General features: G+C 41.1%; 1 protein-coding gene across 7 annotated transcripts in view; it reads right to left on the bottom strand.

Moving 5' to 3' along the window:
- SASH1 (SAM and SH3 domain containing 1) overlaps nucleotides 1-27878 on the bottom strand; it is a 257520-nt gene that overhangs the window by 169254 nt on the left and 60388 nt on the right. For 6 of the 7 annotated variants that reach the window (XM_040350581.1, XM_040350582.1, XM_040350585.1 and 3 more), the window contains exons 3-4: nucleotides 1833-1883; nucleotides 1648-1697 (exon numbers count right to left, since the gene is read on the bottom strand). In XM_040350581.1, coding sequence (XP_040206515.1) covers nucleotides 1648-1697; nucleotides 1833-1883 — 101 coding nt within the window. Of the gene's footprint in view, nucleotides 1-1647; nucleotides 1698-1832; nucleotides 1884-10167; nucleotides 10696-27878 lie in introns of those variants that run through there. The other variant, XM_040350584.1, reaches the window with a different exon arrangement.

Raw genomic sequence — 27878 nt, 5'->3', positions numbered from 1 at the left:
GAAAATGCAGCAGCTACTGTAAGCAGAAAAGAGGGTCAACAATGCCCATTTGCACGCTTCACTGTGCCAATTGCAACCTCACTGTGCCCAACGTTACTGTGCCCAGCCTCACTGTGCTCGAGTCAGTGTACCTAAAATTATTGACAGGCTGCGGGAGTCCATTCATTGTTTAAAAGTCGCAGTCTCCTCCTGGTCCCTTCCATGATTGGCGTTTCTCAGCAGACACAGTTCCGCCTATCACGGACGTTCTCTCATCCTCAGACTCAGTTTCCCAGCAGACACTGTGTTCAGTGTTCTGCCAATCACGGACGTCCTCTTGTCCGAGGATGAAAGGACGTCCGTGATTGGCGGAACACCAAGCACAGTGTCTGCTGGGAAACTGAGTCCGAGGATGCGAGAAAGTTCGTGTTAGGCGGAACTGCGTTTGCTGAGAAACGCCTATCACAGAAGGGACCAGGAGGAGACCGCGACTTTTAACCACTTAAGGACCGCCTCCTGCACATATACATCGGCAGAATGGCACTCTTTAAGTGCCCAGCCGTTTGCCGCTGGAGTCTCGCGATCGGTCCCGGGAGCTGAAGAATGGGGAGAGCTGTGTGTAAACACAGCTTCCCCGTTCTTCACTGTGGCGCTGTCATTGATCGTGTGTTCCCTTATATAGGGAATAACAATCAATGACATGTTTGTTTGACACCTACAGCCACACCCCCTACAGTTAGAAACACAGGTAAGGTCATATATAACCCCTTCAGCGCCCCCTTGTGGTTAACTCCCAAACGGCAATTGTCATTTTCACAGTAAACAATGCATTTTAAATGCATTTTTTGCTGTGAAAATGAGAATGGTCCCAAAAATTTGTCAAAATTGTCCGAAGTGTCCGCCATAATGTCGCAGTCACGAAAAAAAATCGCTGATCGCCGCCATTAGTAGTAAAAATAAAAAATAATTAATAAAAATGCAATAAAACTATCCCCTATTTTGTAAACGCTATAAATTTTGCGCAAGCCAACCGATAAACGCTCATTGCGGGTTTTTTTACCAAAAATAGGTAGAAGAATACGAATCGGCCTAAACTGAGGAAAACGTTTTTTTATATATATTTTTGGGGGATATTTATTATAGCAAAAAGTAAAAAAGAGTTTTTTTTTTCAAAATTGACGCTCTATTTTTGTTTATAGCGCAAAAAATAAAAACCGCAGAGGTGATCAAATACCACCAAAAGAAAGCTCTATTTGTGGGAAAAAAAGGACGCCAATTTTGTTTGGGAGCCACATCGCACGACCGCGCAATTGTCAGTTAAAGCGACACAGTGCCGAAACGCAAAAACTGGCCAGGTCCTTTAGCTGCCTAAAGGTCCGGGTCTTAAGTGGTTAAACAATGGACGCCCGCAGCCTGTCAATTTCAGGTACAGTGACTCGAGTATAAGCCGAGGGGGGTATTATCAGCCTTAAAAAATGGGCTGAAAAGCTTGGCTTATACTCGAGTATATACGGTAATACAATAGCAGATAACAGATTGGTTGTTTTACAACTTTTCCTTATATTATGTAATCTGAAAATGTATATAACTGTACCTTTATTTTTCTGAGATTTTAAACATAGTTTTTTGATAAGACAATTTTTTTCACAACTTAAGTGTATTACTTACTTTCTTTCAGTCTCTGGCGTAGATACTGCACTGTTGAATTCAAAGGAATCCTAAAAGGTCAAGAAAATAGGCATTAAATCAATATAATCATAGAAGTGTGGGAAATTTATACTGAGAAAAAAACAGTTATCACGAGAAAAACAACTATACGGAAGAATATGAAAATAATCATTTATTGTACGTACTTCAGTTGGGGAACACAGCTGTAATGAGGTGGAGCCAGCATCAGATTTCTCCTAAAACAGAACATATGCGAGTCAGTCATGAGACATCAAGAAACGTGGCACATTACAATCAGCAAAAAAACATCATCTTATGAATATAAATCGGCATGCGTACTGTATGTGAATACATGAATGCAGGAAATCATAATTGTAAATGATGTTCAAAAGGAAAAAAAAATTGCAGTCTCCTCCCTTTTTTTTAGATTAAGTGCATATCATAGTTTGTATTAGAACTGATAAATGGGATAGCACTACATTGTAGAAACCATCTGGTTTTAACTATGTTTAGTTGAGCTTTTAAAGCTGCCTCCCTTATGTAGAAAAAAAAAAGAGACCATTATACATGTTATGTTGATTCTATTAGACACTCCCATGCTTAATAAAGAAGAAAAACAGAAGTCAGGGGGAGCAGCTAAACCTGGGAGGTACAATATCACAGCCCATTTGATAAAGTGCACAACATACAGTATTTATTTATCCCAGCCATTTATATAGCACCCACAATTTACAATCACATCAGTCCCTGCCCCCAAGGAGCTTACAATCTAAAGTCCCTATGTCATACATACACTTACAAAGGCCAATTCGGAAAGTAGCTAAATAAGCTACCAGTATATCTTTGAAGTGTGGGAGCAAACCAGATTACCTTGGGGAAACCCATGCAAAACACAGGAAGAACATTCAAACTTCATGTAGATAGTGTCCTGACCATGGTTCAATAGTGTCTGGGTTTGAACTGGGGATCCCAGTGCTACAAGACAGAAGTGATAACCACAAAGTCACTGAGCTGAAAAGTAGCAAAGGTTTGCATGTGGCTGCAATACAAATCAGATTTTCATGAGATTTTTTATGGTCCTGCATATCTGGCAAGAGGCTTATCTGTGAGGTTATGGCTGGTGACAGATCCCCTTACCTGTCCACATATGCATGGAGCACTTTCATGTTGGATTGATTTGTTTTTACCCTTTAACTTTTTACTCATTGTGGACCGTTTTTTTTTTATGATTAATGACTTATTTGCACCAAGTCACTTTTGCACTTTATTGCACATTTGGTTGTAATAAATGCCATATATTTTTTGCATTCTAGTTAAATTTTGAGCGCTGCTTATATATAATGTCAATATGGACCAAAATCTCTGAGGAATGTTACCAATGCCTTGTTGAATCTATGACATGAATAATGTAGGCGGTTCTGAAGGCAAAAGGGGATCCAACCTGGTACTAGCAAGGTGTACCTAAGTGGCCGGTGAGTGTATAAACAGAATCAGGAATAAATGCACTAAAATAGCCTGAATTAAGGCATGGTAAGGGCCATAAAGTGGTTAACCCACTGTGTAAAATTTACAGTATCCTCTGTTTATTAATGTAATCTGCCCCAGTGTCTGTGCCTTATAAAAATAAAATGCAGCTATATACCCGAATTTAGAGCTCCGCTCGGCGCTCACGTGACCGACCGCCTATTTCCTCTCTCTGCAAGACAGCTGCAATGGGAGGGGCCGAGATTCCCCCGCTGACTGACGGAGGAGGAGAAAGCAAGCTGGTGACTTAAGTGCAGAGCGGCGCTCTGAAATCAGGTATATAGCTGCATTATTTTTATAAAGCACAGACAGTGGGGCAAATTACATTAATAAACAGAGAGGATACTGTGAAAACATTTTTACAGAAATGTCAGCAGCAGATGGTGAGGAGGCGGGCATGGACACGGAGCTGACAGACAGAAAGGGAGGGGGAGAGGACGGAGGAGGACAGGAGACAGCAGATGACGGAGGCACGTAACCAGATTATGGTATCAGGGCTCAGCAGCCATGATAAACCCTGGTCAGTTTACAGGGTGAAGGGCAGTGCGGCAGGCAGGATCAGCCAGGCATTGCAGGTAATAGAAGGGACCAAATACACAGCACAAGCACTCTGCTGCATAACATGCTTTAAAGTAACAGGGTAAAAAAAAAAATTTTTTTTAGGGTAATAACACTTTGAAACAAAAATACATGGTTATACCTGATGATATAATGATCATTATATAGCACAGATGTACTGCATATTTTATTGTTCTTTACATTTTAGGTCTAAATAAGAAGGGAGTCTTATCGTCTGAAACACGTTGGATGCATCTGACATTTCTGATCAATAACCAATTTTAACACCTTTTTAAGCAAGATGACCATTTCTTACTAGACATCCTAAGGAAGCATTATAAAAGTAGAGAATGGGGCATCTCAGTCCACAAGCCATCTGTGCCCTGGAAGGTGAAAATGGCTCTGAGCATTATACTTTACATTACATTTACTAGTGATTTAGATAGAAAGTTAAAAACACTAGAGGACAGAATCATAGCTTCATCTGATTCATCGTGTTTGCAATGAAATTTTATTAAAAGCTTTGTCATTGCAAGAAAAAGGTTTGCCTGGATAAATAAAGCTATAGGTATGGCTTGGCTTATTTGAAGTTCAGGTACATTAGAAATTCCATTAAATTCTACAGCCTTTAAACCAAAAACAGGCTACCTAATCTAAGCCCATCACTGGTTTTATCAAAAAGATGTGGAACCACTTAACATTTGGGTTTATGAGATGGTTTATGCAAAGTATATAGGATCATAGGTAAAGCTATACACTAGATAACAAAAAGTATTGAGACGCCTGCCTTTACACACACACACACACACACACAAACTTTAATGGCATCCCAGTTTTAATCCATAGGGTTCAAAATGGAGTTGGCCCATTGAGCTATAATAGCTTCAACTCTTCTGGGAAGGCTGTCCACAAGGTTTAGAAGTGTGTCTATGGGAATGTTTGATCATTCTTCCAGAAGTACATTTGTGAGGTCAGGCCCTGATGCCCAAGGAGAAGAGGCCTGGCTTGCAGTGTCCACTCAATTCATCCCAAAGGTGTTCTATCGGGATGAGGTCAGGATTCTGTGCAGGCTAGTTAAGTTCCTCCACCCCAAACTCACTCATCCATTTCTTTATGAACCTTGTTGGTGAACTGGTGCGCTGTCATGTTGGAACAGGAAGGGGCGATCCCCAAACTGTTCCCACAAAGTTGGGAGCATGAAATTGTCCAAAATGTATTGGTATGCCGACACCTTAAGAGCTCCCTTTACTAAGGGGCCAAGCCTAGCCCCTGAAAAACAACCCCTCACCATAAAATGATTTGGACCAGTGCACAAACAAGGTCCATAAAAACATGAATGAGTGAGTTTGGGGGTGAAGGAACTTGACTGGCCTGCACAGAGTCTTGACCTCAACCCCACAGAACACCTTTGGGATGAATTAGAGCGGAGACTGAGAGCCAAGCCTTCTTGTACACATCAGTGCCTGACCTCACAAATGCGCTTCTGGAAAAAATGGTCAAACATTCTCATAGAAACACTCCTAAACCATGCAAACAGATTTCCCAGAAGAGTTGAAGCTGTTATAGCTGCAATTGTGAGCCAACACAATATTGAACCCTACGGACTAAGACTGGAATGCCATTAAAAGAGAAGTATCCTATTTTTTTTTTTTTTTACTTCCTATTCATACTTACCTATGTGGATGCAGCATTAGACCAATGCTGCAGCTGTCCCCCGCTGTCTCAGCACTGAGAACAGACCAACTAAACATTGCCGATGGCTCAGTTTTCACAGATCTCCAAGAGGAGAGCTGCTGTCAGTTAGCGTCTCTCCTCTCTGCTACTCCATGCTCATTGGAGCACGGGGCTGTGGAAGGGGCAGGAAGCAGCCATCTCAGGGGCTCGGTGAGCCGATGAGGCTGCCATCAATCAAGGCAGCTGGCGGATCTAGACTTAGGAAGGCGGGATGAAGCGCTGCCTTGACTGATGGCAGTGACGTCAGCGGAGAGCGGACTTCAGGCCGCTCTCTGCTGAAACCGGTCACAGGGGTGCAAAACTAATTGCACTCCTGTGACCCAAAGGAGAAGCCCAGCCTAAAAAGCTCAGACTGGACTTCTCCTTTGAAATTCATGTGCGTGTAAAGGCAGATGTCCCAATACTTTTGGTAACAGTGTTTTTAAACAGGAACCATTCCCTTCCGATTTCCATGCTCAATATTTTGGTTCTCTCTTTGACTTCCAGAACAATTAACTGGTAATTCTATAGTTTACAATTTTTTTAGTATATACTCACTCTCCAAAGGAATTAAAAAAAGCAACAGTCAAAAACTTTGGACACTATTTGCACGTTTCTATTGCCAATTGCCATTAAAGAGTTAGAGTTAGAGACAACTAATTTCATTCTTTAGCACCAATGATTGAGTTTAAAAAATAATAGTCTAAATTGTTATTTTAAGTATGCGTTTACCGTATATACTCGAGTATAAGCCAACCCGAATATAAGCCGAGGCACCTAATTTTCCCACAAAAAAAATGGGAAAACGTATTGACTAGAGTATAAGCCTAGGGTGTCCATCTGCATGCCTCACTGTGCCCATGACTAGACTGATGTTTACCATGGGAGTCTATGGAAGCGGTGCCCGGTTTGAAAAAACGGTGCTCCCCAGCTGTAGGTCCCCTGGACAACAAACCTTGCACACTTATAGAGGAAGAGTGGGGCTACATGTGTGCCAGGTTTGGGGTCCAGGGGACCTACGGCCGGCCAGTACCGTGTCCCCAAAGTCTGGAAGATCAGGCACAAAAAGGTGACTCGAGTATAAGCGGAGGGGGGCATTTTCAACACAAAAAAATGTGCTGAAAGACTCTGCTTATACGCGAGTATATACGGTACTAATTTTTTTAATTAACCACTTAAGGACCCCTTCACGCCGATATGCGTTGGCAGAATGGCACGGCTGGGCACAATCCTGTACATGTCTCTTTAAGTCCAGCCGTGGGGTCGCGAGCGCGCCAATGGTGGCGCGCTCGCGACCCGGTCTTAAACTCCGTGACCGCAGGACCCGATCGCCACCGGTGTCCCGCAATCGGTCACTAGAGTTGAAGAATGGGGAGAGGTGTGTGTAAACACACCTTCCCTGTTCTTCACTGTGGTAGTGTCATTGATCGTCTGTTCCCTGATATAGGGAAAGGCGATCAATGACATCACACGTCCAGCCCCTATAGTTAGAAACACATATGAGGTCACACTTAACCCCTACAGTGCCCCCTAGTGGTTAACTCCTAAACTGCACCTAAACCTAGACTTATTGTCACAGTAAACAGTGCATTTTTATAGCACTTTTTGCTGTGAAAATGACTTGTCCGATGTGTCCGCCATAATGTCGCAGTCACGAAAAAAAATCACTGATCGCCACCATTAGTAGTAAAAAAAAAATTATTAATAAAAATGCAATAAAACTCTCCCCTATTTTGTAAACGCTAGAAATTTTGCGCAAACCAATCGATAAACGCTTATTGCGTTTTTTTACCAAAAATATATGTAGAAGAATACGTATCGGCCTAAACGGAGGGAAAAAAACTTTTATATATTTTTGGGGGATATTTATTGTAGCAAAAAGTAAAAAATCTTGATTTTTTTTCAAAATTGTCACTATACACTGCCTTGCGAAAGTATTCTGCCCCTTGAACTTTGCGACCTTTTGCCACATTTCAGGTTTCAAAACAAAGATATAAAACTGTAATTTTTTTTTGAAGAATCAACAACAAGTGGGACACAATCATGAAGTGGAACGAAATTTATTGGATATTTCAAACTTTAACAAATAAATAAATGAAAAATTGGGCGTGCAAAATTATTCAGCCCCTTTACTTTCAGTGCAGCAAACGCTCTCCAGAAGTTCAGTGAGGATCTCTGAATGATCCAATGTTGACCTAAATGACTAATGATGATAAATAGAATCCACCTGTGTGTAATCAAGTCTCCGTATAAATGCACCTGCACTGTGATAGTCTCAGAGGTCCGTTTAAAGCGCAGAGAGCATCATGAAGAACAAGGAACACACCAGGCAGGTCCGAGATACTGTTGTGGAGAAGTTTAAAGCTGGATTTGGATACAAAAAGATTTCCCAAGCTTTAAACATCCCAAGGAGCACTGTGCAAGCGATAATATTGAAATGGAAGGAGTATCAGACCACTGCAAATCTACGAAGACCTGGCCGTCCCTCTAAACTTTCAGCTCATAGAAGGAGAAGACTGATCAGAGATGCAGCCAAGAGGCCCATGATCACTCTGGATGAACTGCAGAGATCTACAGCTGAGGTGGGAGACTCTGTCCATAGGACAACAATCAGTCGTATACTGCACAAATCTGGCCTTTATGGAACAGTGGCAAGAAGAAAGCCATTTCTTAAAGATATCCATAAAAAGTGTTGTTTAAAGTTTGCCACAAGCCACCTGGGAGACACACCAAACATGTGGAAGAAGGTGCTCTGGTCAGATGAAACCAAAATCAAACTTTTTGGCAACAACGCAAAACGTTATGTTTGGCGTAAAAGCAACACAGCTCATCACCCTGAACACACCATCCCCACTGTCAAACATGGTGGTGGCAGCATCATTGTTTGGGCCTGCTTTTCTTCAGCAGGGACAGGGAAGATGGTTAAAATTGATGGGAAGATGGATGGAGCCAAATACTGGAAGAAAACCTGATGGAGTCTGCAAAAGACCTGAGACTGGGACGGAGATTTGTCTTCCAACAAGACAATGATCCAAAACATAAAGCAAAATCTACAATGGAATGGTTCACAAATAAACATATCCAGGTGTTAGAGTCCAGACCTGAATCCAATCGAGAATCTGTGGAAAGAACTGAAAACTGCTGGTCACAAATGCTCTCCATCCAACCTCACTGAGCTCGAGCTGTTTTGCAAGGAGGAATGGGCAAAAATTTCAGTCTCTCGATGTGCAAAACTGATAGAGACATACCCCAAGCGACTTACAGCTGTAATCGCAGGAAAAGGTGGCGCTACAAAGTATTAACTTAAGGGGGCTAAAGTTTTTTATTTGTTAAAAAAAGTTTGAAATATCCAATAAATTTCGATCCACTTCCTGATTGTGTCCCACTTGTTGTTGATTCTTCCAAAAAAATTACAGTTTTATATCTTTATGTTTGAAGCCTGAAATGTGGCAAAAGATCGCAAAGTTCAAGGGGGCTGAATACTTTCGCAAGGCACTGTATTTTTGTTTATAGCGAAAAAAAAACGCAGAGGTGATCAAATACCACCAAAATAAAGCTCTATTTGTGGGGGAAAAAAGGAAGCCAATTTTGTTTGGTAACCACGTCGCACAACCGCGCAATTGTCAGTTAAAGCGACGCAGTGCCGAAAAGGGGCAAGGTCCTTAACCTGCATAATGGTCCGGGTCTTAAGTGGTTAATGAATACGTTGTATCAGCCCTATAACTACAATAGTTTTTTTTTTACTAACAGTCATCTTCAAAAATGTAATTCTTATATAATGGTAAAATGAAAGCAGTGGCTTTCAGTAGACAACCTAACATACCGTGTACCAGTGCAAAACGCAGATTTTTTAAATGTCATTGATGGCAGATTTATAAAATTTATCATTGGAACACACAACAAAAAAAAAAAAACCCACATAAAATAGAACCATATGCAATATAAAATAGATTATTCACTTTTATTTTACATTCACAAATGGGACACTACAATACACAAACACCTTCATTAGCTAATGAACGTTGGAAGCATTTGTAGAAAAAAATATTTCTTGAAATGGGAACACCATGAACATACCAGACAAATTCTTTCATGTAAGTCAGCAACAAACACGATTGACTTTTTACCTTTATATAGCATTACAAAAAAAATATAACAAACCCAACACACACACAAAAAAAAAAATGTAAAAAAAATGCCACAAAAGGGCGTAGTCATGTTAGATTATAAAGACTTTCTGCAGCTTTTTTCAGATTTCAGTATCCAGAAGGAATAGCAGTTTATGGTTGTTTTGAACAGCCCTCATCGTTTTAAAATTTTTAAAAGTTCTCCCTTCATGTTTCAGCAGATCTCCAGAAAGATCAGTTTGTTATTGTGTGTAGCTCATATTCACATGCAATCCACAAGTCGTAATCTCTCCTGGCCTACAGCTTTTCAGGAATATATGTTGTAACACTATATGCTTACAAATAACCAAAGCTCATTTGTATCTTCCTAGAAACACGCTACCTCTGGGTGTATATACAATGTACGATAGAGCGCTAGAAACAAAAATGATCGGTATTGTCTCACAAATTAAATGCAAAAAAAACTTCAGATTACAGATGGCTAAATGAGGTACATGATAGAAATCGGCAAGAAAAGAATAATGGGACTGATTCTACAAAATACCCCGTTTCTAGGAGTACCCCCAAAAGACAATAGGACAGCAAGAATGTTACATACCATTAATTCGCCCCTCCTTTCCATTTGTCTTGAAGATGATCTCTAGGTCTACTTAGTTTGTACAACAGGAGAGCTTTGGGGTATTCTGGAAACACATGGCTAGCCCTGCCATGTGTGAGCTGTGCAAGTTTTTTTTTATTCCTAACCCAAGCGTATCCAGATGCATCCTGCCTTACAAAATCCCGACCCTCTCTGAACTCTTCTGCTACCTTCCTCAGCAGTCCTCATAAAAATGGATGTGACAGGCTTTTGTGAGTCTAGTTTACAGGATGGGAACTAACAGTTATAAGACATTAATCAACATGGTACTCACAAACAAGAGGTAACTGAAAACATCTGAAGCCAGAATAGCCCTACATACCATAGACAGGCGGTTTAATGTTTTGTTTATCCAAACCTTTAATATCTATTAAATGTGCATTACTAAAGATAGAAATATTTTTATTGCAATATAAAAAACAGGAAACAATTTGCTGCTATTAAAGCCATTAAAACCTCGGTTCACACTATGAACCATAGGAATTGCACTGCATTCCTGTTCAATTCACATGCGATTATGTGCGGTACGATTCAAGCCCATTCATTTTGGAAGGGCTCAAACTGCACCACATTGCACCGAAGACGTGCAGGCAGCAATTTTAAAAACACACTGAGCCAGATCGCATAGTACTTTTGTACTAGGGTTGTCCCGATACCACTTTTTTAAGAAAAGTAGATACTTTTTTCAAGTACTCGCCGATACCGATTCTTTTTTTTAATCTCATGTGACAGCGGCACATGGGTCAGTTTTTTTAAAATTGTTTACAATTTTTTTTTTACTTTTTATTTTATTTATAATGCTTTCTTTTTTTTTTAAGGGGGGGGGGGGTGACCGTGTCAGTGTGTTTTTACTTTTATTTTTTTATTATTTTCTACAATATTTTTTTTTATTCTTTTTTTTTTCAGCCCTGTTGTGGGGCTTTGGTGAGATATCAGGGGTCTTAACAGACCTCTGACATCTCCCCTTTGAGACAGAGAAAGGGACTATGGACACATGTTCCCCAGTCCCTTTCTCAGCAGCATCAGCTGCGCTGAAAATGAATGGAGTGAAGACAGCCGCTTATCTTCATTCATAAACTGAAAACATTGTAATCACAGTTTACAATGTTTCAGTTATGTGAATAGACAGAGTCAGTGATCACTGACTCTGTCCATTCGGAGCAGTAAGTCCGGCTCCTACCCCGATCTCCATCCTGACAGTTCCAGGGGGTGGAGGAGGAGCACGGATGGAGAGAGAAACACGGAGGGGACACGGAGGGAGAGAGAAACACGGCGGGGGACACAGAGGGATTCACGGAGGGAGAGAGAGAGAAACACGGCGGGGGACACGGAGGGATACACAGAGGGAGAGAGAAACACGGGGGGGACACTGAGGGAGAGAGAAACGCGGCAGGGGACATGGAGGGAAGGAGACTGTGGCAAAATGGAGGTGGGCTGGAGGAGGACACAGGACAGTCAGCGGTGATTGTGTGTGGGGGAGTTGCAAGCATTTGCCCAAGTACTCGGGCAAATGCTTGGTATCGGTCCCGATACCGATACTAGTACAGCCCTATTTTGTACCATGCGATCCGGGGCGGCCAAACCAACTGCATTTGCAAAATTATTTTGGGGTGGTGTTACCATTGCACTGACATCCGCTGCAGATCGATAGGGCTGTGCAATTCGAATGCAATCCGTGTGCGTTTCCGCACCACATTAGTATGATACCTAGGCTAAGTTAAAGAAATAAAATCCAAACGGAACTAGGGTGAGTGCGAGCAAATATGTTGGCTTAAAGGGCAAGTCCACTTGGAAAAAAATATAGTATATAACTACAGACTTTCAGCTTTAATTTGAGGGTATTTACATCCAAATCAGGTGAACGGTGTAGGAATTACAACAGTTTGTATATGTGCCTCCCACTTTTTAAGGGACCAAAAGTAATGGGACAAGTAGCTGCTCAGCTTGTTCCATGGCCAGTGTGTGTGATTCCCTAATTATCCCATTTACAAGGAGCAGATAAAAGGTCCATAGTTCATTTCAAGTGTGCCATTTGCATTTGGAATCTGTTGCTGTCAACTCTCAAAATGAGATCCAAAGAGCTGTCACTATCAGTAAAGCAAGCCATCATCAGGCAGAAAAAAACAAAACAAACCCAGAGAGATAGCAAAAACATTAGGTGTGGCCAAATCAACTGTTTGGATCATCCTTAAAAAGAAAGAACGCACCGGTGAGCTCAGCAACACCAAAAGACCCAGAAGACCACGGAAAACAACTGTGGTGGATGACCGAAGAATTCTTTCCCTGGTGAAGAAAACACCCTTCACAATAGTTGGCCTGATCAAGAACACTCTCCAGGAGGTAGGTGTATGTGTGTCAAAGTCAACAATCAAGAGAAGAAGACTTCACCAGAGTGAATACAGAGGGTTCACCACAAGATGTAAACCATTGATGAGCCTCAAAAACGGGAAGGCCAGATTAGAGTTTGCCAAACAACATCTAAAAAAACCTTCACAGTTCTGGAACAGCATCCTATGGACAGATGAGACCAAGATCAACTTGTACCAGAGTAAAGGGAAGAGAAGTGTATGGAGAAGGAAAGGAACTTCTCATGATCCAAAGCATACCACCTCACCAGTGAAGCATGGTGGTGGTAGTGTCATGGTGTGGGCATGTTTGGCTGCCAATGAAACTGGTTCTTTTGTATTTACTGATGTGATTGCTGACAAAAGCAGCAGGAGGAATTCTGAAGTGTTTCGGGCAATATTATCTGCTCATATTCAGTTTTAGTGAGACACTCACAAGGGGTTAAATACTTTTAATAGGGATGCAGATTCTGCAGCTTTGCTTTTCAGAACACTTGAGAGAGATTCTAATTAACTACATTAATTTATTTAAAACCTGTAGGAAAAAAAAATTACTAATGCAAATTATTTCACAAATTACAAAATATATCTCATTGATGTAATATTGCCATGAAAAAAATCCTGGGCTTCAGTGTTCCTGGAACTCTTTGCTGTCTTTTTTCTGTCTCCGGATAATTCACAATTCTATCAACGCACAGCAGCTCAGAGCTTCTGCAGAATGATTGTTAGAGGAACAGAGCGCTGACTTGATAAGACAAACATGACTAGAATACAAGATTTACTCTACATGTGGAAGCATTTAATCAGCCAAGCTTCAATTATTTCTTATCAAGGAAATAAGCATTCCCTTCAGCTCTTCAGGCTCTTTAAACTTTAGTGTATAGATAAAATGCCAATCGGAACATTTTGGGAGTCAAAAGCACTGGCAAGGATTGTGCAGATTAGAAGACCATATATGCCGCTATGATGATCACAAACATTATATGATGGAAAATATCCCACAAGTATATTCTTAAAAGAGAATTAAAGGCAACAAGTGAAAATTCCGAAGACTACTAATGGTATTGGGTAAACAATGCAGCTTTCATAAATGGATAGAATTCACCTTATACTGTATGTATAACGTGGCATTTTTGTAATTGAGAGCTGCCAGAGCCCAGAGGGTACTGCACAACGTCGATGGCATTGGACATTCTAAATCCTGTGTTACCCACTTACCTTTCTCACCAATAAAATGTAAATTCAAAAGCAGTTTTGAATCTTATTGTAAAAGAATTGCAAACCCAAAATGAAAAATGAAGACTGATGAAAAAAACAGTTGCTCCTGAATGAGTACTCCTGTAACTGTTCTATTTTTAAAAAGTACCTTTCATTAAATTGGATTACACCTACTATATTTTATCTTTTATATTTTTTCAGGGTTTTTCCTGCAACTCACTTGCTTTGTGTATCAAAGCCCCTTGAACTAGTGCTTTTAAATAAATGGGCATTTTTGCAGCAGAGCACCATTCCTCCCCGTACAAGTCAATAGGAATGGAAAAAATGCTTGGAAGGAAGGTAAATACAGGTTAAAGGGAACTCAGAAGCATTAGTGAATCTCAAAGGCAAGCTAAAAGCAATCAAAAGCATTCTGCTTTTGCCCATTTACACAAGCCAGTAAGTGAACAGCATGACCTGAAACTAGTTGTACAGTTGCATTTTATAATAGTTTCTGCTATGGCTTAATAAAAAAGGGTTACTATAAAGAAGCTATGTATATAGCATTAAACAAAGTTGTAGTTTCTGGATATGTTTAAAGCTTAAAAGGGATTGTAAATGCATTAAAAAAATATATAAAAAATATATATATTTATATTTGCCCGCTCTGTCCAATGGAATTGCACAGACCAGCCCCAAACCTCTAGAAAATCTTCTTTCTATGGGGGCTTGTGTGGGCTCATTCTATAGATGCAGACAGCGGGACCTGGCCCCACCCCCTCCAGCTTTGACAACAGGAGCCAATGGATCCCACTGGCTCAGCAAAGCCAGAGAGACCAGAAAGTGAGGGGGAGAGGAGCTGCAGATGGGCACAGCACTGGATCCAATGAGGGCTCGTAGGGTAAGGGGTGAGAGGGGTAAGAGGGGTGAGAGGGGTGAGAGGGGGGTGACGGGGATACTGATGCCTATGGAGTATCTATAAGGAAGTTGTCATGTCTGCTAAATCATTGTATTTCTGTTCAAATCATAAAATGTCAACTTGGATATGTTTAAAGCTTGTATTGCTGTCTGTGTCCATATCAGGGAAATTTACCCTCTTTATCTGTCCTGCTTACCATTATCATTAAAAGTGAAAAGAAATTCCAAAATGTTGGGTTCCCTCAGAACAGTAATCTTCCAGTGTTCCAATGGGGACTCTAGTTCTGGAGTCCTGGGGGTCCAAGAGATTCCCTTAATTTGCAGGGTTTTCCTCTCACTTCCTGTATTGGCTATTAGACAGGAAGTGAAGATAAATCTCCCCAATGGGACACAGATGGCAAAAAAAAAAAAAAGTTTTGCCTATAATTCTACTTTAGTTAACACTTGCAGATCTTGTCCCTCCCCCAGCTTATGACTGGACAGTAAAAAGATAAATCAGTAGACCAATGACCTTATTGTTTCGTTAACTGTGCTCTTTCCTCCCATCAACGTGCTCCTTTTTAGCACATGAACACTGCAGTACAACTGACTGGTGTTGTTTTTTTTTTCCTAGTCTGAGCTCTTCAGAACAGTGGACTACACAAGTCTGATAAGACAAATTCAGGTACATTGCTTGCATTTAATGACATATTAAGAAATACAGGGCTAAATGTGCTTTTTTTTTTTTTACATCTGCCTGAAGTTCATGCTACCCCCCTGAAAAAGTGATCCCCCCATTTTAGCCCTGTAATTCCTGAACCACAGTGCCACAACAGTGTGTATTGCACAAGGCTGAAGGGTAGTTGCCGTTTGACCCGTAACATAAATGGATCGTGTACAGGGGGTATATTTTTGGCCACAAAATGCACACAACCCTCTCTGGTCACTGTGTTGGGTCAATGGAGGCAGTCGGTAAAAACCTTGGCTTATCCGTTTATTTTTACCACCTTCCAACCACAAGTGTAAAGTAGGTATTAATTACTAGTTTTTCTCGACTAGAACAACAAATCAGACCTTTCCTAATAAGAAAAAACCTCAGACTCTGTCAGTGTATAGATTAAAACACCAATGTATAAATGCCAAAGCTGAAATTCAGACTAAAAAAAAAAGCAGTGCGCAAAAACTAAAGCCTACAGTTCTTTTACCACTTCACTACTAATAGGTTAAAGATCACCAAGGCAAACCTATTATTCAGTGCAGGAAACGTGCCTGCAGAGGAAACACATCCATAAATTTTAGGGAAAGAATATATCCTTAGCCAGCAGCTGCATGACCAGAAACAACATCTTCAAACTAAAAGGACAAGGCTGACATCCAACAGGGACTTTCCTCATTCGGAGGTTCCAGGCAACATACGCAAGACAGTTCAAAAAGGTCAGGATTTTTCTATTAAAAAAATAAGACACTTTTTTCAAATGATCTATTTACTGGTTAGGTCAGGCAGGGTAAATTGTCTATTGTTAAACCATAAAGAGATTTGATAGTACTTGCATTTTGCTTTATGACTCAATAATTGTTTTGTTTTGGGTGTGGAATGGTTAAAGCCCCTGTCACTTTTGTGTCCCATTGGGAAGATTTCCCTTTGATTCCTCCTAACTTTTCCCAGGAAGACCATGCGCATTAGTACCATTTTTTTCTTCAAACGACCATGTGTATAAGCCGTTCCAATGACAACTCAAAATTTAAAACTTTACCTCATTTTGTGATAATAGTCTCCAGAACAAATGAAGAGCACAGTACATTGCTTTTCAGAATTGGTTTACATGCTGGTTGAGAAGCATTCAGGAGGTAATATTCGGCCTTTTAAATGTCCGTCTGTTTTGATCCTCAAGGAGGTCCCCATTGACTTGAACGGAGCATGGCCGGCATGTGGCTACGCTTATGAACGGTGGCATGCTATGTAAAAATGTACTGCTGGTCATCATAATGACTATCATCAGCCATCAGCTATGACCAAGCGCTAAGGAAGTGTGAAACGAGTTAGATGGTGATGCTGTTGCCCTCTATTTGTATTTTTGGAGACGTTTCTATGGATTTGCTGAAATAAAAGGTGATTTTACTGGACGTGTCGCCAACCAGAATTCCTTTTTTAATCATTGGAATCCGTGATGGATGGGGCCAGGACCTGGTCTTTGTGTTAGTGGAGATGGGAGACGACCTAGAGCAGTGTTCACACACATCTATGCTGGCAATCATAACTTGCTGGTGGGCAGTCTGCTCAATCGCATGTTTTCAGCATGTGAAAGAGGCCTAAATGTGTTTACATAAAACTAATATAAATACCCGATGTCTGTTCTGATATTCGCCTCCTATAATCACCCCAAGAGCAGCACTCTGGACGGTCGCTTTGATGCTTACAGGAGGAGAGGGTACAAGGAGGATCTTATCTAGGTGTTGCTATATTTTTATGCCCAAGTTCTGGCTTGAGTAGACCAAGTGAGAAGAAAACCAAGTGAGAAAATAAAATGGGTTTACCCAACCTATTTTTTGTTTTTATAAAACTTTTCTGTACTGTTTTGGTAGGGGTGTCTGGATCACAGGCTGCACAGACTTAGAAAACTCTTTGGCTGTTGTGTTAAATACACTTACCTCTAGGGCAGTGGTCTTCAAACTGTGGCCCTTTGCTTGCCTTTATCTGGCCCTTGGGCCACTGTTCCTCTCACTGACACAAGACACCATTTCTCCCACTGACACCAGCTATGGGGCACCATTCTTCCTACTGACACTAATGATGTGATACTATTCTTATTACTTACATCAATAATGGGGTACAATACATTCCACGATCAAGGACTGGGTAATTTACTTTCCACCAACACCAGCTATGGGGCACCACCATTCTTCCTACTGACACTAATGATGGGGTACTATTCTTCCTACTGACACCAATGATGGGGTACTATTCTTCCTACTGACACCAATGATGGGACACTATTCTTCCTGCTGACACCAATGATGGGACACTATTCTTCCTACTGACACCAATGATGGGACACTATTCTTCCTACTGACACCAATGATGGGACACTATTCTTCCTACTGACACCAATGATGGGACACTATTCTTCCTACTGACACCAATGATGGGACACTATTCTTCCTACTGACACCAATGATGGGACACCATTCTTCCTACTGACACCAGTGATGGGACACTATTCTTCCTACTGACACCAAGAGTGGGGTAATATTCCTCCTACTGACAATATCCGACCCCCCTAAAGTTTGATGGACGGTAAACTGGCCCTTTGTTTAAAAAGTTTGGAGACCCCTGCTCTATGGTGACCTTTCTGACATTCAGCCATCCCCTAAAACTTGAGTAAAAGATTGCAGTACCATTAGCTCAATGCATGTTATTTTATGAATGTAACTATTCACTGTAATACACTAATGGGCAACCATTGCAGTGACTAATTCCATTCAGGAGACAGCAGTAGAAAGCATCCAGACCTAATGGTAACGCAGTACTCCAAGTACAGTTTTGAGAGATGGCTCTCAAAAAGGAAAACATAGTGGTAAATGTAATTGATATATTACACAACCCCAGCTGTCATTCGGGGAGATAATTCCTGGAACTCTAGGTTTCTTGTAAACATAAGCGTCTGTAATACTGCATTTTCTTACGCAAAGTAAATTATCTGAACTACACTAGCAGACCTCAAATAGTATGCACGAATAAAGAACAGATGGAAAACTTCCTAAAAAATTTGAAATCTGCATCTTTGATGATCCTTTTAGGCCTCGTACACACGATCAGTTAAACAGAGGACAACGGTCTGATGGACGGTTTTCATCGGTCAAAACCGATTGTGTGTGGGCCCCATAGGTTATTTAACCATCGGTTAAAAAAAAGCCAACTTGCTTTAAATTTAACCGATGTATTCCTAACCGATAGGTCAAAACCGATCGTTAGTAGGCACGACCATCGGTTAAAAATCCACGCATGCTCAGAATCAAGTCGACGCATGCTTGGAAGCATTGAACTTCATTTTTTTCAGCACGTCGTTGTGTTTTACATCACCGCGTTCTGACATGATCGGTTATTTAACCGATGGTGTGTGGGCGCGACGGACCATCAGTCAGCTTCAGACCGTTCTCATCGGATGGACTGATTGTGTGTACGAGGCTTTAGACTTCATACACAAGGGCAGTGTTTAAAATGTTACTAAACGCAGGACCCTGCATTCATTATATCTGATCTCCCACAGTACACAGAACATAGAAATGCAATCATTTTAGTAAATATAAACTGCTTAATACCTTTTCTTATAAGCAGTATATAGCAATTATATGACTTCTTCAGGATTAACTCTTTACATTTCACAGTGAGTATAACAAGCATGCTTTACTGCATATACAGACCGATTCTACTGTTCCAAGTGAACCAACTCCCAGCGACTTGCGGCTCAACATAGGATGTGCCCAATCAGCATATGGACCTGGTGAGAATTTTTTTTTTGTCTCCCCTCCTAGTACCTCCGGGACATTACTGTTTCTTGTCTTCATTCCTACTGCTTGAACAGTTACTTAAAGTGGAGTTCCAACCACAATTAGCATTTTTTAAATGTATGTCCTTTCATCCTGCGTTTTTATAATATAAATCCGGTCACTTACTATTTTACAATCCGCCACCGATCCGCATAGATATTCAAAAAAGATAGTTTATAAAACTATGTCTACACCGTTGTCATTTTGCTTGTGGGCATTGTGAAGCCTACAAGCACTTACTTCCTGGAAGTCTTGGATGGGGAGTGATAATTGGACAGCGCACTGCATCCTGGGAAATGATGACACACATTTCCCAGGAGCATTAGAGGGAGATGATGTCAGAATCCTAGGTGCTTTCAAAGGCAGATTTTGTGGGACCGCATAGCAACAGGCATTTCCAGATGAGTAAAAAAAAAAGTTTTTTTTTTTTTTACCTTTTTAGGTCTAATGAGCACAATAATGAAACTCCACTTTAATATCTGACCATTCATGGTACCTCAAGTTTATTTTTTATAATACTAATGTATTGTGAGTCATGCATTACCTTCTGTTCTTATGATTGAGATTGCCCAACTCTCTCCCCACGTGGGAGTGAGATTTGTTCACATGGACTGAATGTCCGGGACAATAAGGGCACCCTGATATGTCTCCATGCTATTGCTGTTTTTTATTGGGGCCATGACGAATGTATCCCTTGTCCCCCTCCTTTCTTTCTGCACCCCCATGTTGTACCGACAAGATGTTACAAAAATAATTAAAGACTATATAAAAAATGGAGATCATGTCCGTTTTTATCCGATCCCATCCACTGGACGGATGGCGAACGTATCCCCATCCTTCGGTTTTGAGTGGATCTGTTGGAGCAGATGGCAGGCGGGTGTCAGTGGACACAAGTCCACTGATATCCGCCAGCCGATAGAAGTCAATAGGTGGCCCGCTCGGATCTGCCTGAAAAATGGACAGGCAGACCCATCGTGTGAAAGGTGTCTAATGGGATTTAAAAAGTTTTGTTTTAAAAAACAAAGAAAAAATAACAAACATGTTATACTTACCTGCTCTGTGTAATGGTTTTGCAGAGAGCAGCCCAAATCCTCCTAGTCTCACGTCCCTTTCCGGCGTTCATGGCTCCTCCTTCCTCCCAGGTGCCCCCACAGCAAGCAGCTTGCTATGGGGGCAATTGATCTGAGACGCTGCCCTGTGTCCATTCAGACATGGAGCCGCGGTTTGGCCCCACCCCCTCTGTCTCCTGGTTGGCCCACTGGCTTTGACCAACAACAGTGGGAGCCCACTGCTGCCAAAAGCTAATCAGGGTGTAAGTTCCCCAAGAGGCAAGGTTCTCCTGGACATCGCTTTAATCCAAGAGGTGGCTCAGGCGACTGCTGCACACAGAAGTTTTTTTACCTTCATGCAGAGAATGCAACCACTTTAAGCTTGTAAATGCATATTTAAAAAACTTTCTGAATGTGATGGTCTGTAAATAAGAATTAAACAAACAATCTCAAGAGCAGCTTACTTGAAGCTATTAACAAGGACCTTTAGCTTATATTTGGAACTGTTGAATACATCTTAAAGATGAATCTTAAAGAGGAACTTCAGCCCATCTTAAAAATTACATCAAAGACACCTGCAGTTGTGAGCTTGTTTTAACATGGTCACTCTTTGAATGTACCAGACACAAACTAGTTAAAATGCACTTCAACAAGTGTATTAAAAATGTATCATTAGGGCCTCAAAAACATAAAAGTTGCTTAATACAAATGAACATCAATATGTCACAAAGGCTAGCAGACTGTGACAAGCCAAGATGAAATAATGATCAAGATTTTTTTCTCTGTCATGTGTTAACGACACCCCAAACGCAGATCGCAACTGCAGTGGATTTGCCTACACTGGATCACATGGTACCACAGTATGATGCGATTTGGAGTGCATTTTTCTTAAAAGAAGTGCATGCACTCATATTAGTGAGAACAGTGTGATTTTAGTTTGTTCAAATGAATGGTCTGATAATCACAGTGGTCCAGTACGGTCCGCATTCCTGCGAAATGAAGGTGTGAACTGGCCATAAAAGTATGATTAAAAGGAACAGGACCAGATTTTAAGGATAAAGATATTGAGATGAAATAACTATTAAGGGGATCTTGGCTTGTTCCCAAGTGACTAATGTGGAAAAGGAAATGGTGCATAGATTCACTATTCAATCAGTAGCTTAATCATCTTCCCGGATGTTATACTTTTCCTTTTGACACTCAAATATACTGGACCATTTCATTGTGTTGCAATCTTCCTATTTTACAGACATTTAAAAACATTTTTAACGTATTACCGACAATTGGAAATGTCCCTTCTACTAACTGTCCTGTTACTCAGAGGTTCAAAAAAATGTCAGGTCAGTGGGGAATTTACAATTAATTTATGATGTAATAAATGCATTATAGCTAGCCTCTGACAGTATCAAATGATATACTACCAACACAACGTTAGAGCAACAATTCTAACTTTTTTTCTTTATTTCAGTAATCAGACTGGAGAACAATGAGGTATTCATAAAAAGGACAAAAAAAATATCCACTTAGCCAATACAAAAAAACTTTGAGGTCATCTACCATGACTCCCAGAGTCTGTTTTATTGCTCTAATGACATGGTAAAATCCCAGATATGCAAGTTATTCATCCAACATCTTAATAACTATATTGTTTCAATCACTGTGTGGCAAAAAAGTGACAGCACTAACAAAACCATATTTGATCACATTGTATAGAATATAATTTCACAATATGCTGAATCATATTAATCATGTGTAATACAGAAATGTTAACTTACTGCATGTGGTAAAACCATATGTTACTGACATAACAGTTTGAAATTTTCACCAATAACTTCCTGTGCTCTCTCTCTGTGCGCAAGGAAGAGGGAGGAGAGGAGGAGGTTGTGTTCTTTGTAATGGGTCAGAAGTGAAATAGCCAGAGATGACAATGTGTGCTTTAGAATTCAGAGCCAAAAAGACACTGTTGTCACGTCAAATGCCCTGTACACACGACCAGTTTTCCTGACATGCCAAAACCTGATGTTTTACCCCGACGCGATTCCCTCTCAAGCCTGCCTTGCATACACACGTTCAGTCAAAAAAAACGCTCGAACAAAGTGCAGTGACATCCAACACGTACGATGGCACTATAAAGGGGAGGTTCCATTCAAATGGCGCCACCCTTTGGGCTGCTTTTGCTGATCCTTGTGTTAGTAAAAGTTTGGCGAGAGACGATTTGTGCTTTTCAGTCCGTTACAGAGTGACGAATGTGCTATCTCCATTACGAACGCTATTTTTACCACAACGAGCGCTCCCGTCTCATACTTGATTCTGAGCATGCACATTTTTTTCCCCTCGGAAAAGCATACACACGAGCGGTTTTCGCGATGAGAAAAAGATGGACAGGAAACACGATGGGGAAAAAATAGAGCAGGTTTGAATTTTTTTGCGGGTAGTTTTCTCATTGGGAAAACTGCTATGGAGCATACACATGACCGGTTTTCCCAACCAATCTAAAAAATGGCAGTTTTCTCGTCAGCAGAGGATGGAAGGAGTATACTCTATTTCTGCACATCCAAAAATTATTTTTCAGTACTTGCAGAGAGTTTAAAGTAAGGAAATATGTTTTTGCACGTTTTCTTTAAGAGTTCATTGAAGTACACAGGAATCACAGAAAATTGGCTTATGCTGCCACCTACAGGAGTATTTGGACACTGGCAAACAAAAAACAGTCAACAGCCCCCTACCACTTTCAACAGGTCTCAGTTTTGTAGAACAACAACAGTACCAAGAGTAAGATCATAAACACAGAGGGGTGGGAGCTGTGTCTATCAATCAACTCCACATAAAAGTATTTTACGGCAAGCGCAAAATTACTAATTTTTCTTTTTAATTTAATGAGGTGTGAACAGTTTATTAGGAGTTTTCCTGTCCTGCATATCAATATAAATTGAAAAACGGCAGTTCGTTTCTACTAGTGCTGCTACCTGTCTAGGATCCCTGCAAAGTCCAAAGACTACTAAAGTTTTCCCGATGCACACTCTACTCCCAGATGTGCTGTATGGAGACAGTAAAAACCCCTAATAAACTCCCAAATGCTTTGCACCCCAATATTACATTTTACCTCTGTCGATCCAGGAGTGTTCCAACGGTGCACCAGTGTTTAAGAATCTTATAGATAATCGTTTGTAGATTCTTTGAAAAATATCCAGCATCCATCTACACCAATTCCACAGTTGTTAGTTTGTGCTGGCAGCCACACGTCTGGGAGTAGTGTGTGTGTGTGTGTGTGTGTGTGTGTATTGGGAAACTTTTAGTAATCATCCAGGGAATCTCCAGGGAATCTCAGACAGGTAGCAGCACTAGTAGAAGATACCTGCTGCTCTTTGATTTTAGGGTGGCATGCACCACATTAATAGGAGCTGAAATAGTCTCTTTACAACTGGGAGTCATGGCAGCTGCCTGGGAATTCTTAGGTACAACAAAATCATCCAGCAAGGGTTTTTGAGACCTTGTCAGATAAGGCTTAAAGGCTGCTGGCAGGTCATACTTATATTTTGCAAGGGAAAGTGTTGAGGTACATGTATGGCCTACGATCAGCATTTAAAACTGCAATCTGGCCCATGAAACTATACATAATAGCCGTGGAATTCTCTAGGGTTAAAACCAAAGAGGGTACCAGACTCAATAGAGCGAAGGAAGACTCTATAGGGACTCAAACAAAGGACAGTGTTCCAAGGTGTTGGTACCAGGCTATTGAGAGGGAGCACAGTAGGCCTTCCTGCGGATTAGGAGGTGGAGGGATCCGCTACAGTTGGACAAATCTCGTGCAGTTGGGATCTGGCATGTTGTGCTGCAAAAAGGAACAACTTTGCTCAGACTACAAGGTAAAACCAGCTGCTGGAAGCAGGAGAGGTTTAAACGGCTGGAGGTGAACAGGACACTAAGTGGCAGCAAGGACTAAAAGAGGTGGAACCGGGTGTCTCTTGCGACTTGGAGAAGTGGAGGTAAAGTACTACCTCACACCCAATGATGGGAACAGTAGCGGAGAGTATGTGCAAGCAACATTCCATCTAATGGCACAGCACTCAGTGGTTTAACCCTGTTCATGGAGACTAATGGAAAATAAAAATGGCACCCAATGGTTCTAATATATGAAGTAGCTTCTGATATTTGGCCAACGTGACCTACTGGCCAAGAGACATGGTTGCATCAAAGGCTGTGCTATAGGTCCGGACCAAAGAGCACTCTGCAGCCAACCAACAAAAAGGTCACAGTGCAAAAAAAAATTCACATTCTAAGCTAGTACTACAATCTTCTATGCATTTGAATAAAAAGTAGCACTTTGCAAGCTTACTCTTGTTTCTTTTTAATTTACAAAGAAATGTAAGCGTATATAGGCCAAAAGAAATGTTTAAATAGTAGTCACTGGGTGCTTCTGCTGAAAGAGAATGCTAAAGGGTTACAGCACACAGTAAAAAAAGATTTTTTTTTTGTTCATACTGATGGTGTTATTTATGGCCATACCTCAGGACATTCATTGCAAATGGTTTCTACATAAATCTCAGAGTTGTAAGGCAAAAGATGTTCTATGACTAGAGACAGATCTACAAAAAAATCTTTATCCGAGTGTGCCCCAGGACAAAATCCTTCATGGGAGAAATTCATTATACACTTACAAAGCTGTGTCAAGTAATAAAGCATTGAGCGGTTGTGTCTATAGGTGCAAGGGTGAAACTAGTCATCCTATAGGCAAACCAGCCATGAAGCTATAAACACCAACGTTTTTCCTTTTCTTTAAAGGATAAGTTCACCTAAAAAAATGCAAGCATTTATTTTTTCCCATAAGAGTCTGCAAAGTATTGCACCTGTAATCAGTGGTTTGAGGGTGCAATGCCAGGATCCTGCAGACCCTTCCTCCAGTTCTCTGCCCATACAAAGGAACAGGTTTTCTGTCGCAGAGCTGGAGGAATTATCAATAAAACTATGACCATGGCAACTACCACACTCTTGTTCCATTGAGAACCACAAGTCCGTCTGCCATGGTGTTAGATGTGATTTGAAGTTTATTCATCCAGAGATTTCTGTGAATGAATTACACGACTGTGTGGGCGTTTGCCAAGTCCAAAAGTGAAAGTGGCTGCCGAGGAGAAGAACACAGTCACAAGTGGGGTGTGGTTTGAGGGTGGAGGGAGTCATTTGCACCATGCTATACCCTAAATACAGGTGTAACATATAACATGGTCCAAAAAACTAAATTGGCCTTTAATCCATTAAAGGCCAATAGGGATGACTTTTCATTTCCTGCCCTGCAGATGTCCAGTGCAATGCTGTGAGCTATATTTTATATGCAGTATTTAACACGGTCACTGGATCCTCCAAAGAAAATGTATGGAAGTTGCACTCCAAGTAAAAAGAAAATATACAGAAAACCAATACCCTGGGTAAGTGCACAGGAGTGAGGAGAAAATCTCTCCCAACATGAAAAATGTATAAAAAAAATGGATGGAAAATCTAATCCTCTTAAACCTGATCACAAACCAGTAAAAAAAAGTTGGGTTGGAGTTACATCCTTATAACCTTCTGTAGAATAGAAAAATACTTCCTATGAAATGAAACATACAAGTTTAATTGCCAATCATTTTTTGCTCAAAATAATATGTGCTGAAAATGACACATAATTGTATAAATTAAAAAATAATTTCTTATCAAGCAAGATATGTCAGCCATGTAGAAGTAGAATTGTGATTTAATATGACGTTAAATTTTAAAAGTGCAGTTATTACAATTGAAAGGCAGCCAGAAAATTAAACTATTATTTTTTTTTTACAATTTCGCCGAAGCTGAAGAATAACAGAGCACTGAAAAGGACACAGGCCTCATGCTCACTGGTCATTTAACCCCAGTGTATAGCTGCGGGTTGAGCGCACAGGTGCAAAGGAAGGCCCCCCTTGACAGCAACCTGTCCAAATCTATAAGAGATGCCCAACCTCAGCAGTGGTCAGTCTCTCAGAGTTTAACAGGCTACTGACAGCAGGGTTAAACGGTGCAGATGTGCCTTCCGCCTGCAGCTAAAAGCCAGAGCCAAAGGAACTGGGGCTAAACACACAGGGGCAGATCCACAGAGAGATTACGCCGGCGTATCTACTGATACGCCAGTGTACTTTCAAATTTCCTGCGTTGTATCGTTGTTTTGAATCCTCAAAACAAGATACGACGGCATCTGGGTTAGATCCGGCAGGCGTATGTCTTTTTTCGGCGTATAGTTAAAGCTGCTATTTCGTGGCATACTCAAGTATGGCCGTCGTTCCCGCGTATAATTTAAACATTTTTTATTTTTTTTGCGCAAGTCGTTCGTGAATCGAGATGGACGTAATTTACGTCCAGGTCAAAACCAATGACGTCCTTGCGACGTCATTTAGCGCAATGCACGGTGGGAAATTTAGGGACGTCGCATGAGCAGTTCGTTCGGCGCGGGGACGCGCTTCATTTAAATGAAACACGCCCCCCTACTCGCCAATTTGAATTAGGCACCGTTACGCCGCGAGAGATACACTACGCCTCTACAATTCTTTCTGGATTAGAAGCATCAAAAAGTAAGTTACAGCGGCGTAGCGTATATCCCATACGCTGCGCCCATGCAATTCTACATGGATCTGCCCCCCCAGTGTGCAGGATGATTTAAAATGTACAGTCTAGCCCAAAACACTCCCTAATGGGATAAGCCTTCTGTTTGTTCATACCTCTTCAAATGGGAGGAACTTTCTGGATTGATACATTGCTGGAATAGAACAGTGGGGTCTGCATTTGGCCTGGTTTGAATACAATGAATGGAGATAATGCCCAGCGATCATAATATATAATCTCATTAAAGTATTTTATGGGAGCAATATCTGCCAACAGCAACACTGTAATAAAAATACTGAACACTGTTGGGAAGTAACTGCCTACTTACTAAAGACAAAGTCACTTTTCACTACAAGTGCACTGAAAGTACACTTGGAAGTGCAGTCGCTGTAATTCTGAGGGGGACATGCAAGGAGAATAAAAAAACAGCATTTTAGCTTACACATGATTGAATGATAAAATCAGCAGAGCTTCCCCTCATTTCAGATCTACCCCCTCAGATTTACAGCGACTGCACTTGTAGTGCAAAGTGGATTTGCCTTTCGTAAATCAACCCCATAGTGTATTACTGCTATATTATAGGCAAGCACATACAAACGTATCTCCCCTGCCTATGACTTTTTCCGCTTGGTCTTCCTACAATTAGAATTATTTTGTATAGATCTGGGGAAGACATTACTCCCTGCAGGTATACCTTGTTATTATTGAGGGATATACACATATATGTGAAAGTAAAGGAAGGGGTGTTGGCGCTACCTAATTTGGAAAAGTAAAAAATTCTTCCGATCACAATTTTTTCTGCAGGATTTCTTGCAATTTCCTGTGTCACGCACTGGGCAGCCCATTCACCTTAACGGGCTGCCCTATGTGCATTTTTCACCCAAAAGAAGCTCCTGCTCCTTTTTTAACCACTTCCCGACGGCCGTACGACTATATACGGCCGCAGGGTGGTTCTACTTCTCTGGGGCGCCGTCTTTTTACGGCCGCCCCTTTCCGCGTTCCCCGTGCGCGCTCCCGAGCGCGCAGCGGG

This window comes from Rana temporaria, chromosome 4 (genome assembly GCF_905171775.1).
Source record: "Rana temporaria chromosome 4, aRanTem1.1, whole genome shotgun sequence".
Classification (NCBI taxonomy): Eukaryota; Metazoa; Chordata; class Amphibia; order Anura; family Ranidae; genus Rana; species Rana temporaria.
Note: the sequence above shows the minus strand (reverse complement) of the source record. Positions and strands in the feature narration are given on the sequence as shown.